Below are 16006 nucleotides of genomic sequence, written 5' to 3'. Positions count from 1 at the left end.
TCCCACATCCCAATCTCTCTCTTTCCTCTCTCCCACCTCCCTGTCTCTCTATCTCTCCCAACCAGTCTCTCTCCCTCTCTTTCTCTCTCAACCACTCTCTCTGTCTCTCCCACCTCCCTCTCTCTCTGTCTCTCCCACCTCCCTCTCTCTCGGTCTCTCCCACCTCCCTCTCTCTCTGTCTCTCCCACCTCCCTCTCTCTCTGTCTCTCCCACCTCCCTCTCTCTCTGTCTCTCCCACCTCCCTCTCTCTCTGTCTCTCCCACCTCCCTCTCTCTCTGTCTCTCCCACCTCCCTCTCTTTCTCTAGATTGTCATTACTGGTCTCTGTCTACCCAGTAACCACTGACAACAGGCAGGGGGAGGTGTTGAGGTGGAGGGTGGCCACTGCGAAGGAGCTTGAAATGAGAATGAATGAAGATAGAATGAATGAAGATAGATGCAGTCAGTCAGAGGAGGCAGGTGAAAAGCAGCCACGGAGAGAAGACAGGACGAAGAGATACCCTCCTCTTTATTCTACCAGCCACCTCATCTTTTCTCCTATTTGTTCCTCTCTCCCCCTCTTTTTTTCTCCTCCAACTCCCCTCCCTGCTTCCTTCTCTCTTCATCCTTTGGTGCTTCAGGGATCTGAGCGAGAGAGAGAGAAGAGAGAGAGAGTGTGGGGATGGTCAGTGCTCTCTGAGTTTAATTGATGCTGGCAGGGAGGTTCTCTTCCTCTTCTGTTCCCTCTCTCTCCCTCTCTCTGTCCCTCTCTCTCTTTCCCTCTCTCTCTCTCCCCTCTCTCTCTCTCTCTGCACTGCAGCAGTTTGACACGTTTACCAGGGACCTCCTCCCTCCCCTAACTATCACATGCGTCGATATTCCCCAACATAATACAATATCAGAGTGACTGGTCATTTACTAGCAAAAATCATAGGAGCATGAGCTTCTGTGGTCCATATTTACATAATGATCTCTCTCTCTCTCTCTCTCTCTCTCTCTCTCTCTCTCTCTCTCTCTCTCTCTCTCTCTCTCTCTCTCTCGCTCTCTCACGTTCTCTCTCACGTTCTCTTGCTCTCTCTCTCTCTCTCTCTCTCACGCTCTCTCTCACGTTCTCTTACTCTCTCTCTCTCTCTCGCTCTCTCACTCTCTGTCTCTCTCTCTCTTTATCTCACTCACTCTCTCTCTCACGTTCTCTCTCACGTTCTCTCTCACGTTCTCTTGCTCTCTCTCTCTCTCTCTCTCTCACGCTCTCTCTCACGTTCTCTTACTCTCTCTCTCTCGCTCTCTCACTCTGTCTCTCTCTCTCTTTATCTCACTCTCTCTCTCTCTCTCGCTCTCTCTCTCATTCTGTCTCTCTCGCTCTCTCTCTCATTCTGTCTCTCTCGCTCTCTCTCTCATTCTGTCTCTCTCGCTCTCTCTCTCATTCTGTCTCTCTCGCTCTCTCTCTCATTCTGTCTCTCTCGCTCTCTCTCTCATTCTGTCTCTTTCTCTCTATCGTCTCTCTTTGCTCTCATTTAGCTGTTATCTTTTCTTCCTCCCCTCTGTGTGTTTCACCAGCGGGGCTTATTAGCCAGGAAAGGAACACATTGAGGAGGGGGGAAGATGGGAAGAGAGTGAGAGGTTGAGAGGATGAATGATGGAGAGATGAGACGAGAGAGATGCTGTTTGTCTCCTGTGAAATCTATCTACATTCTCCCCTCTGCTCATATAGTTGCATACATTAGAGAGATGATCCAGCCAGACTAGAATTTAGCCTACCAGTTCATGCGTCAGGTGGGTGGTTGTGTGTCTTGGTGTGTGTGTATGTTTCATCACAGATTTTCAATATAACCCCAGTCTAACCCTGGTCCCAGTATATCCTCCAATCTAACCCCAGTCTAACCCTGGTCCCAGTATATCCTCCAATCTAACCCCAGTCTAACCCTGGTCCCAGTATATCCTCCAATCTAACCCCAGTCTAACCCTGGTCCCAGTATATCCTCCAATCTAACCCCAGTCTAACCCTGGTCCCAGTATATCCTCCAATCTAACCCCAGTCTAACCCTGGTCCCAGTATATCCTCCAATCTAACCCCAGTCTAACCCTGGTCCCAGTAGATCCTCCAATCTAACCCTAGTCTAACCCTGGTCCCAGTAGATCCTCCAATCTAACCCCAGTCTAACCCTGGTCCCAGTATATCCTCCAATCTAACCCCAGTCTAACCCTGGTCCCAGACACATGGTCCATGCTTTCTTATGATCTGTGAGCTCAGCTACCATATTCATTCACTTTTGTCTCTTTTCTCAAGATCCGCAGTGTTTAGAGCCCCTGATGTCTCCAGGGTTTTGTGTGTGTGTATGTGTGTGTGTGTGTGTCTATACGTGCGTGTGTGTGTGTGTGTGTACCTATACGTGTGTGTGACCTATACGTGTGTGTATCTATACATGTGTGTGTATCTATACGTGTGTGTGTGTCTATACGTGTGTATCTATACATGTGTGTGTGTCTATACGTGTGTGTCTATACGTGTGTATCTATACGTGTGTATCTATACATGTGTGTGTATCTATACGTGTGTATCTATACGTGTGTATCTATACATGTGTGTGTATCTATACGTGTGTATCTATACATGTGTGTGTATCTATACGTGTGTGTCTATACGTGTGTATCTATACATGTGTGTGTATCTATACATGTGTGTGTATCTATACATGTGTGTGTGTCTATACGTGTGTATCTATACATGTGTGTGTGTCTATACATGTGTGTGTGTGTATCTATACATGTGTGTGTATCTATACATGTGTGTGTATCTATACATGTGTGTGTGTCTATACGTGTGTATCTATACGTGTGTATCTATACGTGTGTGTGTGTCTATACGTGTGTATCTATACATGTGTGTGTATCTATACATGTGTGTGTATCTATACATGTGTGTGTATCTATACATGTGTGTGTGTCTATACGTGTGTATCTATACATGTGTGTGTATCTATACATGTGTGTGTGTCTATACGTGTGTATCTATACATGTGTGTGTATCTATACATGTGTGTGTATCTATACATGTGTGTGTATCTATACATGTGTGTGTGTCTATACGTGTGTATCTATACATGTGTGTGTGTCTATACGTGTGTATCTATACATGTGTGTGTGTCTATACGTGTGTATCTATACATGTGTGTGTGTCTATACGTGTGTATCTATACGTGTGTGTGTGTATCTATACGTGTGTGTGTATCTATACGTGTGTGTGTGTATCTATACGTGTGTGTGTGTGTCTATACGTGTGTGTGACCTATACGTGTGTGTGTGTGTGTGTGTGTATCTATACGTGTGTGTGTGTGTGTGTGTGTGTGTGTGTGTGTGTGTGTGTGTGTGTGTGTGTGTGTGTGTGTGTGTGTGTGTGTGTGTGTGTGTGTGTGTGTGTGTGTGTGTATCTATACGTGTGTGTGTGTGTCTGCGTGTGCTTGTGTGTGTGTTTCAGTGGCTGTGTGCTGAATATTCCAGTGCCCCTCTCCTACCTCGCTCTCCCTGTCTGAGCCACACAACCCCGAGAGCCTCATCAGGCTCTGTACCCTGGGGCTCTGAACAGTTTCTCTCTACATAGAAATGTCTAAAATCTACATCAAACACACATAGCAGATTTGCAGCTCAGGGGCGGGGGAACTGATTGAGAACTGAGTGTGTGTATACAGTATGGTGTGTGTGTATACAGTATGGTGTGTGTGTATACAGTATGGTGTGTGTGTACAGTATGGTGTGTGTGTATACAGTATGGTGTGTGTGTGTGTGTGTGTGTACAGTATGGTGTGTGTGTGTGTGTGTGTATACAGTATGGTGTGTGTGTGTATACAGTATGGTGTGTGTGTGTGTGTGTGTGTGTGTGTGTGTGTGTGTGTGTGTGTGTGTGTGTACAGTATGGTGTGTGTGTGTGTGTGTGTGTATACAGTATGGTGTGTGTATACAGTATGGTGTGTGTGTACAGTATGGTGTGTGTGTGTGTGTGTGTGTACAGTATGGTGTGTGTGTGTGTATACAGTATGGTGTGTGTGTGTGTGTGTATACAGTATGGTGTGTGTGTGTATACAGTATGGTGTGTGTGTGTGTGTATACAGTATGGTGTGTGTGTGTGTGTATACAGTATGGCGTGTGTGTGTATACAGTACGGTGTGTGTGTGTGTGTGTGTATACAGTACGGTGTGTGTGTGTGTGTGTATACAGTACGGTGTGTGTGTGTGTGTGTGTATACAGTACGGTGTGTGTGTGTGTGTGTGTATACAGTACGGTGTGTGTGTGTGTATACAGTACGGTGTGTGTGTGTGTATACAGTATGGTGTGTGTGTATACAGTACGGTGTATGTGTGTATAACTGTAGCACGCGCTCCAGCAGGTATATCTCTCTGGTCACCCCTAAAGCCAACTCCTCCTTTGGTCGTCTCTCCTTCCAGTTCTCTGCTGCCAATGACTGGAACGAACTACAAAAATCTCTGAAACTGGAAACACTTATCTCCCTCACTAGCTTTAAGCACCAGCTGTCAGAGCAGCTCACAGATCACTGCACCTGTACATAGCCCATCTATAATTTAGCCCAAACTACTACCTCTTCCCCTACTGCATTTATTTATTTTATTTATTTTGCTCCTTTGCACCATATTATTTATATTTTTATCTCTGAACTTTCTTCAAACTACAAATCTACCATTCCAGTGTTTTTCTTGCTATACTTTATTTACTTTGCCAGCATGGCATTTTTTTGCCTTTACCTCCCTTATCTCATATCATTTGCTCACATTGTATATAGTCTTATTTTTTTTTAATTTTTTTTTTCTACTGCATCATTGATTGTATGTTGTTTTACTCCATGTGTAACTATGTGTTTTTGTATGTTGTCGAACTGCTTTGCTTTATCTTGGCCAGGTCGCAATTGTAAATGAGAACTTGTTCTCAACTTGCCTACCTGGTTAAATAAAGGTTAAAAAAAAATGGTGTGTGTGTGTATACAGTATGGTGTGTGTGTGTATACAGTATGGTGTGTGTGTGTGTATACAGTACGGTGTGTGTGTGTATACAGTATGGTGTGTGTGTGTATACAGTATGGTGTGTGTGTGTATACAGTAGGGTGTGTGTGTGTATACAGTATGGTGTGTGTGTGTATACAGTACGGTGTGTGTGTGTATACAGTATGGTGTGTGTGTATGCAGTATGGTGTGTGTGTGTATGCAGTATGGTGTGTGTGTGTATGCAGTATGGTGTGTGTGTGTATGCAGTATGGTGTGTGTGTGTGTATGCATTATGGTGTGTGTGTGTATACAGTACGGTGTGTGTGTGTATGCAGTATGGTGTGTGTGTATGCAGTACGGTGTGTATACAGTATGGTGTGTGTGTGTGTGTGTGTATGCAGTATGGTGTGTGTGTATGCAGTACGGTGTGTGTGTGTGTATACAGTATGGTGTGTGTGTGTGTGTATGCAGTATGGTGTGTGTGTATGCAGTATGGTGTGTGTGTGTGTGTGTATGCAGTATGGTGTGTGTGTGTATACAGTACGGCGTGTGTGTGTGTATACAGTATGGTGTGTGTGTGTATACAGTATGGTGTGTGTGTGTATACAGTACGGTGTGTGTGTGTATACAGTACGGTGTGTGTGTGTGTGTGTATACAGTATGGTGTGTGTGTGTGTGTATACAGTATGGTGTGTGTGTGTGTGTGTGTGTATACAGTACGGTGTGTGTGTGTATACAGTACGGTGTGTGTGTGTGTGTATACAGTATGGTGTGTGTGTGTATACAGTATGGTGTGTGTGTGTATATCAGTATGGTGTGTGTGTGTATACAATATGGTGTGTGTGTGTATACAGTATGGTGTGTGTGTGTATACAGTACGGTGTGTGTGTGTATGCAGTATGGTGTGTGTGTATGCAGTACGGTGTGTATACAGTATGGTGTGTGTGTGTGTGTATGCAGTATGGTGTGTGTGTATGCAGTACGGTGTGTGTGTGTGTATACAGTATGGTGTGTGTGTGTGTGTATGCAGTATGGTGTGTGTGTGTATACAGTACGGCGTGTGTGTGTATACAGTACGGCGTGTGTGTGTATACAGTATGGTGTGTGTGTGTATACAGTATGGTGTGTGTGTGTATACAGTACGGTGTGTGTGTGTATACAGTACGGTGTGTGTGTGTGTGTATACAGTATGGTGTGTGTGTGTGTATACAGTATGGTGTGTGTGTGTGTGTGTATACAGTATGGTGTGTGTGTGTGTATACAGTACGGTGTGTGTGTGTATACAGTACGGTGTGTGTGTGTATACAGTATGGTGTGTGTGTGTGTATACAGTATGGTGTGTGTGTGTATACAGTATGGTGTGTGTGTGTATACAGTACGGTGTGTGTGTGTATACAGTATGGTGTGTGTGTGTATACAGTACGGTGTGTGTGTGTGTGTATACAGTATGGTGTGTGTGTGTATACAGTATGGTGTGTGTGTGTATACAGTATGGTGTGTGTGTGTATACAGTACGGTGTGTGTGTGTATACAGTATGGTGTGTGTATGTATACAGTACGGTGTGTGTGTGTGTGTATACAGTATGGTGTGTGTATGTATACAGTACGGTGTGTGTGTTTACATGAATGATCCCTCCCTCATCTTGGCATCTGTGAAATCAAGATGTTTTCTTGCGTAACATTATAACATGAAGTGAAAAATATATCTTGACACTTGGTTTTGGACAGTTGGTCTTGAGCACAGAAATCTCACCATCACAACACACACACACACACTAATACACCGCTGTCTCAGAGGGGTGTGGACTCCTGTCTGATTTGATTCAGTCTGCTGGTATCTCCATAAGACTGAATTGGACTCCACGGTTGTGGAAACAGATTGATTAAGAGGGGAACCTGGGCTGCATGTGTGTGTTGTCATGCTGCATTCTGCTGCAACACATCTTAGCACCCAATCAGATGGCACAAGGCCGAGAGAGAGAGAGAGAGAGAGAGAGAGAGAGAGAGAGAGAGAGAGAGAGACTTCTGTTGGGTTTAATACAGCGAATCTGAATCTTCTCAGACCCACGGATACAGTGTGTGGAAGAGAGAACTGGTGAAGAGAGAACTGGATTCCAGATATTACAGATGGTGATTGTGTTGTACAGGTTGTGGTTGTCTCCATCTCTCTCCTGTAGGAGCTGAATGTTCTGCAACCTAAGGCAGGCTTCCGTCTCTGGCTTACTGCTGAGGTCCATCCCAAGTTCCCCCTCATCCTGCTGCAGTCCAGCCTCAAGATCACCTACGAGGTACAAACACTATATATGTACAGACACACACACACACACCCTGTCCATCGTAATACGGTATGTTGCGAGCCGTGTTTGAGTAAGACATGTAGCCCTGGGTGTGTGTGTGTGTGGTGTGAAACTTGTAGCCCCAAGGCGTGTTAGCTGTCTGAGACGTGTTACTGAGGCGTGTTAGCCAGGCTGAGGCGTGTTACTGAGGCGTGTTACTGAGGTGTGTTAGCTGTCTGAGGCGTGTTACTGAGGCGTGTTACTGAGGCGTGTTACTGAGGCGTGTTAGCCAGGCTGAGGCGTGTTACTGAGGCGTGTTACTGAGGCGTGTTAGCCAGGCTGAGGCGTGTTACTGAGGCGTGTTACTGAGGCGTGTTACTGAGGCGTGTTACTGAGGCGTGTTACTGAGGCGCGTTACTGAGGCGCGTTAGCCAGGCAGAGGCGTGTTACTGAGGCGTGTTAGCCAGGCTGAGGCGTGTTACTGAGGCGTGTTAGCCAGGCTGAGGCGTGTTACTGAGGCGTGTTACTGAGGCGTGTTACTGAGGCGTGTTAGCCAGGCTGAGGCGTGTTACTGAGGCGTGTTAGCCAGGCTGAGGCGTGTTACTGAGGCGTGTTAGCCAGGCTGAGGCGTGTTACTGAGGCGTTTTACTGAGGCGTGTTACTGAGGCGTGTTACTGAGGCGTGTTACTGAGGCGCGTTACTGAGGCGCGTTACTGAGGCGCGTTACTGAGGCGCATTAGCCAGGCTGAGGCGTGTTACTGAGGCGTGTTACTGAGGCGTGTTACTGAGGTGCGTTACTGAGGCGCGTTACTGAGGCGTGTTAGCCAGGCTGAGGCGCGTTACTGAGGCGTGTTAGCCAGGCTGAGGCGTGTTACTGAGGCGTGTTACTGAGGCGTGTTAGCCAGGCTGAAGCGTGTTACTGAGGCGTGTTACTGAGGCGTGTTACTGAGGCATGTTACTGAGGCGCGTTACTGAGGCGCGTTACTGAGGCGCATTACTGAGGCGATTTACTGAGGCGCGTTACTGAGGCGCGTTACTGAGGCGCGTTACTGAGGCGCGTTATTGGGCTGAGTGTATGCAGAGCCAAGAGAGGTCTGTTAGTCAGGCCAGGCTCTAGGACTTACGTTCTCAAATGACCAGCTGTGCTGTTTGACAGCCCGGCGTTAAGGGACACACACTCACAGAGACACACAGGCCCTGTTGAGAAGTGGAGCACACTTGATCTCTCCTTCCCTCAGATGAGCTTTTAACAGTTAAAGCCTGGATCCCAGCCCCTACTGCCATCCCTGTCCACCCTCCCAGCACCACATGGTAAAGCCTGGATCCCAGCCCCTACTGCCATCCCTGTCCACCCTCCCAGCACCACATGGTAAAGCCTGGATCCCAGCCCCTACTGCCATCCCTGTCCACCCTCCCAGCACCACATGGTAAAGCCTGGATCCCAGCCCCTACTGCCATCCCTGTCCACCCTCCCAGCACCACATGGTAAAGCCTGGATCCCAGCCCCTACTGCCATCCCTGTCCACCCTCCCAGCACCACATGGTAAAGCCTGGATCCCAGCCCCTACTGCCATCCCTGTCCACCCTCCCAGCACCACATGGTAAAGCCTGGATCCCAGCCCCTACTGCCATCCCTGTCCACCCTCCCTGCAACATTCATGCCCTCAGGATCTTCTAATTCATTGTCTAACTTGTTCTCTTTCTCTCTCCCTCAGGCTCCTCCTGGTCTAAAGAAGAACTTGTTGAGGACCTATGAGACGTGGAGCCCAGAGCAGATCAGTAAAGGTGGTCTGCTGTCCAGAGCCCAGTCCCTCTTCTGCCTCGCATGGTTCCACGCTGTCTGCCAGGAGAGACGTAACTACATCCCCCAGGTACCCCAGCTTCTTAAAAACTACATCCCCCAGGTACCCCCCCCCAGCTTCTTATAAACTACATCCCCCAGGTACCCCCCCCCCCAGCTTCTTATAAACGACATCCCCCAGGTACCCCCCCCCAGCTTCTTATAAACTACATCCCCAGGTACCCCCCCCCCCAGCTTCTTATAAACTACATCCCCCAGGTACCTCCCAGCTTCTTATAAACTACATCCCCCAGGTACCCCCCCAGCTTCTTATAAACTACATCCCCCAGGTACCCCCCCAGCTTCTTATAAACTACATCCCCCAGGTACCCCCCCAGCTTCTTATAGACTACATCCCCAGGTACCCCCCCAGCTTCTTATAGACTACATCCCCCAGGTAACCCCCCAGCTTCTTATAAACTACATCCCCCAGGTACCCCCCAGCTTCTTATAAACTACATCCCCCAGGTACCCCCCCAGCTTCTTATAAACTACATCCCCCAGGTACCCCCCCAGCTTCTTATAAACTACATCCCCCAGGTACCCCCCAGCTTCTTATAAACTACATCCCCAGGTACCCCCCAGCTTCTTATAAACTACATCCCCCAGGTATCCCCCCCAGCTTCTTATAAACTATATCCCCCAGGTATCCCCCCCTGCTTCTTATAAACTATATCCCCCAGGTTCCCCCATTTTCTTATAAACTACATCCCCCAGGTACCCCCCCCAGCTTCTTATAAACTACATCCCCCAGGTACCCCCCAGCTTCTTATAAACTACATCCCCCAGGTACCCCCCCCAGCTTCTTATAAACTACATCCCCCAGGTACCCCCCCAGCTTCTTATAAACTACATCCCCAGGTACCCCCCAGCTTCTTATAAACTACATCCCCCAGGTACCCCCCAGCTTCTTATAAATTACATCCCCCAGGTATCCCCCCTGCTTCTTATAAACTATATCCCCCAGGTACCCCCAGCTTCTTATAAACTACATCCCCCACGTACCCTTTACAAACTACATCCCCCGGGTACCCCCAGCTTCTTATAAAGTACATCCCCCAGGTACCCTTTACAAACTACATCCCCCAGGTACCCCCATCTTCTTATAAACTGCATCCCCCAGGTACCCTAGCACTTCATAAACTACACTAGTGGTTATAAATTAGTAGTGGTAGCCCAGCGGTTAAGAGTGTTGGGCCAGTAACCGAAAGGACGCTGGTTCGAATCCTCGAGCTGACTATGTGAAAAATATGTCGATGTGCCCTGAACAAGGCACTTAAATCCTGTAAGTCACTCTGGATAAGAGTGTCTGCTAAATGAATACCCCAGCAGCTTATAAACCTCATCCTCCAGGTACCCCAGCACTTTATAAACTACATCCTCCAGGTACCCCAGCACTTTATGAACTACATCCCCCAGGTACCCCAGCGCTCTATAAACTACATCCTCCAGGTGTCCCAGCACTTTATAAACTACATCTTCCAGGTACCCCAGCACTTTATAAACTACATCCTCCAGGTACCCCAGCACTTTATAAACTACATCCTCCAGGTACCCCAGCACTTTATAAACTACATCCTCCAGGTACCCCAGCACTTTATAAACTACATCCTCCAGGTACACCAGCACTTTATAAACTACATCCTCCAGGTACCCCAGCACTTTATGAACTACATCCTCCAGGTGCCATAGCACTTTATAAACTACATCCCACAGGTACCCCAGCACTTTATGAACTACATCCTCCAGGTACCCCAGCACTCTATAAACTACATCCTCCAGGTGTCCCAGCACTCTATACACTACATCCTCCAGGTGTCCCAGCACTTTATAAACTACATCCTCCAGGTACCCCAGCACTTTATGAACTACATCCTCCAGGTGTCCCAGCACTTTATGAACTACATCCTCTAGGTACCCCAGCCTCTTATAAACTACATCCTCCATGAACCCCAGCACTTTATAAACTACATCCCACAGGAACCCCATAACCTTAAGGGGACTACATCCTCCAGGTACCCATGCACCTTATAAACTACATCCTCCATGTACCCCAGCACCTTATAAACTACATCCTCCTGGAACCCCAGCATTTTATAAACTACATCCTCCAGGTACCCCAGCACTTTACAAACTAAATCCTTCAGGTGTTCCAGCACCTTATAAACTACATCCTCCAGGTGTTCCATCACCTTATAAACTACATCCTCCAGGTACCCCAGCACTCTATAAACTACATCCTCCTGGAACCCCAGCACTTTATAAACTACATCCGCCAGGTACCCCAGCACTTTATGAACTACATCCTCCAGGTACCCCAGCGCTCTATAAACTACATCCTCCAGGTGTCCCAGCACTTTATAAACTACATCCTCCAGCTACCCCAGCACTTTATAAACTACATCCTCCAGGTACCCCAGCACTTTATAAACTACATCCTCCAGGTACCCCAGCACTTTATGAACTACATCCTCCAGGTGTTCCATCACCTTATAAACTACATCCTCCAGGTACCCCAGCACTCTATAAACTACATCCTCCTGGAACCCCAGCACTTTATAAACTACATCCCCCAGGTACCCCAGCACTTTAAAAACTACATCCCCCAGGAAATAAAGCGCTCACCTCTACAGTTCCCTGGAGTCATCCCCGTGCCTCCGATTAATGACATACTACAGCTCCCATCAATCAAATGTATTTATGAAGCCCTTTTTAAATCAGCCGATGTCACAAAGTGCTCTACAGGTGGCTAGGAAAAACTCCCTAGAAAGGCAGGAACCTACGTAGGAAGAAACCTAGAGAGGAACCAGGCTCTGAGGGGAAGCCAGTCCTCTTCTGGCTCTGCCGGATGGAGATTATAACAGAGCGTGGCCAAGATGTTCAAACATTCATAGATGACCAGCAGGGTCAGATTATAATAATTACAGTGGTTGTAGAGGGTGGAACGGGTCAGCACCTCAGGAGTAAATGTCAGTTGGCTTTTCATAGCCGATCATTCAGAGTTAGAGACAGCAGGTGCGGTAGAGAAAGAGAGTTGAAAACAGCAGGTCTGGGGGACAAGGTGGCACGTCTGGTGAACAGGTCAGGGTTCCATAGCCGCAGGCAGAACAGTTGAAACTGGAGCAGCAGCGCGACCAGGTGGACTGGGGACAGCAAGGAGTCATCAGGCCAGGTAGTCCTGAGGCATGGTCCTAGGGCTCAGGTCCTCAGAGTGAAGAGAAAGAGAGAGAGAGAGGGAATTAGAGGGAGCATACTTAAATTCACACAGGACACCAGATAAGGGCCAACCAGGCAGGATATAACCCCACCCACTTTGCCAAAGCACAGCCCCCACACCACTAGAGGGATATCTTCAACCACCAACCTACTACCTTGAGACGAGGCCAAGTATAGCCCACAAAGATCTCACCCACGGCACGAGCCCGAGGGGGCCACCAACCCGGACAGGAAGATCACGTCAGAGACTCAACCACCTCAAGTGACGCACCCCTCCTAGGGACGACATTGGAGAGCACCAGTAAGCCAGTGACTCAGCCCCCGTAATAGGGCAGAGAATCCCAGTGGAGAGAGGGGAACCGGCCAGGCAGAGACAGCAAGGGTGGTTCGTCGCTCCAGTGACTTTCCGTTCACCTTCACACCCCTGGGCCAGACTACACTCAATCATAGGATCTACTGAAGAGATGAGTCTTCAATAAAGACTTAAAGGTCAAGACCGAGTCTGCGTCTCTCACATGGGTAGGCAGACCATTCCATAAAAATTGAGCTCTATAGGAGAAAACCCTGCCTCCAGCTGTTTGCTTAGAAATTCTAGGGACAATTAGGAGGCCTGCGTCTTGTGACTGTAGCGTACATGTAGGTATGTACGGCAGGACCAAATCGGAAAGATAGGTAGGAGCAAGCCCATGTAATGCTTTATAGGTTAACACTAAAATCTTGAAATCAGCCCGAGCCTCAACAGGAAGCTAGTGTAGAGAGGTTAGCACTGGAGTAATATGATAAAATGTTTTGGTTCTAGTCAAGATACTAGCAGCCGTGTTTAGCAGTAACTGAAGTTCATTTAGTGCTTTATCCGGGTAGCCGGAAAGTAGAGCATTGCAGTAGTCTAATCTAGAAGTGACAAACGCATGGATAAATTTTTCAGCATCATTTTTGGACAGAAAGTTTCAGATTTTTGCAATGTTACGTAGATGGAAAAAAGCTGTCCTTGAAACAGTCTTGATATGTTCATCAAAAGAGAGATCAGGGTCCAGAGTAACGCCGAGGTCCTTTACAGTTTTATTTGAGAAGACTGTACAACCGTCAAGATTAATTGTCAGATTCAACAGAAGATATCTTTATTTCTTGGGACCTAGTATTAGCATCTCTGTTTTGTCCGCATCTAAAAGTAAAAAAATTGCCGCCATCCATTTCCTTATGTCTGAAAGGTAGGCTTCCAGGGAGGGCAATTTTGGGGCTTCACCATGTTTCATCGAAATGTATAGCAGTGTATCGTCCGCATAGCAGTGAAAGTTAACATTATGTGTCCGAATGACATCACCAAGAGGTAAAATATATAGTGAAAACAATAGAGGTCCTTAAACGGAACCTTGCGGAATACCGAGGACAAACCATCCACAGAGACAAACTGATATCTTTCCAACAGATAAGATCTAAACCAGGCCAGAACTTGTCCATGTAGACCAATTTGGGTTTCCAATCCCTCCAAAGGAATGTGGTGATCGATGGTATCAAAAGCAGCACTAAGGCCTAGGAGCACGAGGACACACGCAGAGCCTTGGTCTGACGCCATTAAAAGGTAATTTACCACCTTCACGAGTGCAGTCTCAGTGCTATGATGGGGTCTAAAACCAGACTGAAGCGTTTCGTATACATTGTTATTCTTCAGGAAGGCAGTGAATTTTTTCAGTTCTGCCCACAAATTTTCTATAGGATTGAGGTCAGGGCTTTGTGATGGCCACTCCAATACCTTGACTTTGTTGTCCTTAAGCCATTTTGCCATAACTTTGGAAGTATGCTTGGGGTCATTGTCCATTTGGAAGACCCATTTGCGACCAAGCTTTAACTTCCTGACTGATGTCTTGAGATGTTGCTTCAATATATCCACATAATGTTTCTTCCTCGTGGTGCCATCTATTTTGTGAAGTTCACCAGTCCCTCCTGCAGCAAAGCACCCCCACAGCATGATGCTGCCACCCCCGTGCTTCACGGTTGGGATGGTGTTCTTCGGCTTGCAAGCCTCCCCCTTTTTCCTCCAAACATAAAGATGGTCATTATGGCAAAACAGTTCTAGTTTTGTTTCATCAGACCAGAGGACATTTCTCCAAAAAGTACGATCTTTGTCCCCATGTGCAGTTGCAAACCGTAGTCTGGCTTTTTTATGGCGGGTTTAGAGCAGTGGCTTCTTCCTTGCTGAGCGGTCGTTCAGGTTATGTCGATATAGGACTCGTTTTACTTTGGATATAGATACTTTTGTACCCGTTTCATCTCTAGGAGACAGAACGCGTCTCCTTCCTGAGCGGTATGATGGCTGCATGGTCCCATGGTGTTATACTTGAGGACTATTGTTTGTACAGATGAGCATGGTACCTTCAGGTATTTAGAAATTCCTCCCAAGAATGAACCAGACTTGTGGAGGTCTACCATTTTTTTCTGAGGTCTTGGCTGATATCTTTTGATTTTCCCATGATGTTAAGCAAAGAGGCATTGAGTTTGAAGGTAGGCCTTGAAATACATCCACAGGTACACCTCCAATTGACTCAAATGATGTAAATTAGCCTATCGGAAGCTTCTAAAGCCGTGACATCATTTTCTGGAATTTTCCAAGCTGTTTAAAGGTACAGTCAACTTAGTGTATGTATACTTCTGACCTACTGGAATTGTGATACAGTGAAGTGAAATAATCTGTATGTAAACAATGGTTGGAAAAATACTATAGATGTCCTAACCGACTTGCCAAAACTATAGTTTGTTGACAAGAAATTTGTGGAGTGGTTGAAAAACGAGTTTTTCTACTGTAGGTGGTTAACAGATTGTTGTACTCTGACGTCCTTGGGTAGTTGGAGGGAGTCTGGAAGGGCATCTAGGAATGTTTGGGTTGTCCGAGAATTTATAGCACTGCTTTTGATGATCCTTGGTTGGGGTCTGAGCAGATTATTTGTTGCGTTTGCAAACGTAATTAAATGGTGGTCCGATAGTCCAGGATTATGAGGAAAAACATTAAGATCCACAATATTTATTCCATGGGACAAAACTAGGTCCAGAGTTTGACTGTGGCAGTGAGTAGGTCCGAAGACATGTTGGACAAAACCCACTGAGTAGATGATGGCTCCGAAAGCCTTTTGGAGTGGGTTTGTAGACTTTTCCATGTGAATATTAAAGTCACCAAAAATTAGAATATTATCTGCCATGACTACAAGGTCCGATAGGAATTCTGGGAACTCAGTGAGGAACGTTGTGTACGGCCCAGGAGTCCTGTAAACAGTAGCTATAAAAAGTGATTGAGTAGGCTGCATAGATTTCATGTCTAGAAGCTCAAAAGACAAAAAAACACAGTCATTTTATTTTTTGTAAATTGAAATTTGGTATCGTAAATGTTAGCAACACCTCTGCCTTTGCGGGATGCGGGGGGATATGGTCACTAGTGTAACCAGGAGGAGAAGCCTATTTTAACACAGTACATTCATCAGGCTTAACTTCTAACGGCTGAAATCCCGTTAACGGGATCGATATGACAACAGCCAGTGAAAGTGCAGAGTGCCAAATTCAAAACAGCAAAAATCTCATAATTAAAATTTCTCAAGCATACAGTGGGGGAAAAAAGTATTTAATCCCCTGCTGATTTTGTACGTTTGCCCACTGACAAAGAAAGGATCAGTCTATAATTTTAATAGTAGGTTTATTTGAACAGTGAGAGACAGAATA

At 46.6% G+C, this 16006-nt stretch overlaps 1 protein-coding gene across 1 annotated transcript in view; it reads left to right on the top strand.

The window, feature by feature from the left end:
- The window catches only part of dync2h1 (dynein cytoplasmic 2 heavy chain 1), a 320231-nt gene that overhangs the window by 224853 nt on the left and 79372 nt on the right, over window positions 1-16006 (top strand). Inside the window, 2 exon segments of the mRNA XM_045724777.1 lie at window positions 7147-7257; window positions 8961-9116. Of these exon segments, the coding sequence (XP_045580733.1) occupies window positions 7147-7257; window positions 8961-9116 (267 nt within the window).

The sequence above is a fragment of the Salmo salar genome, chromosome ssa09, assembly GCF_905237065.1.
Source record: "Salmo salar chromosome ssa09, Ssal_v3.1, whole genome shotgun sequence".
NCBI classification, from domain to species: Eukaryota; Metazoa; Chordata; class Actinopteri; order Salmoniformes; family Salmonidae; genus Salmo; species Salmo salar.
Note: the sequence above shows the minus strand (reverse complement) of the source record. Positions and strands in the feature narration are given on the sequence as shown.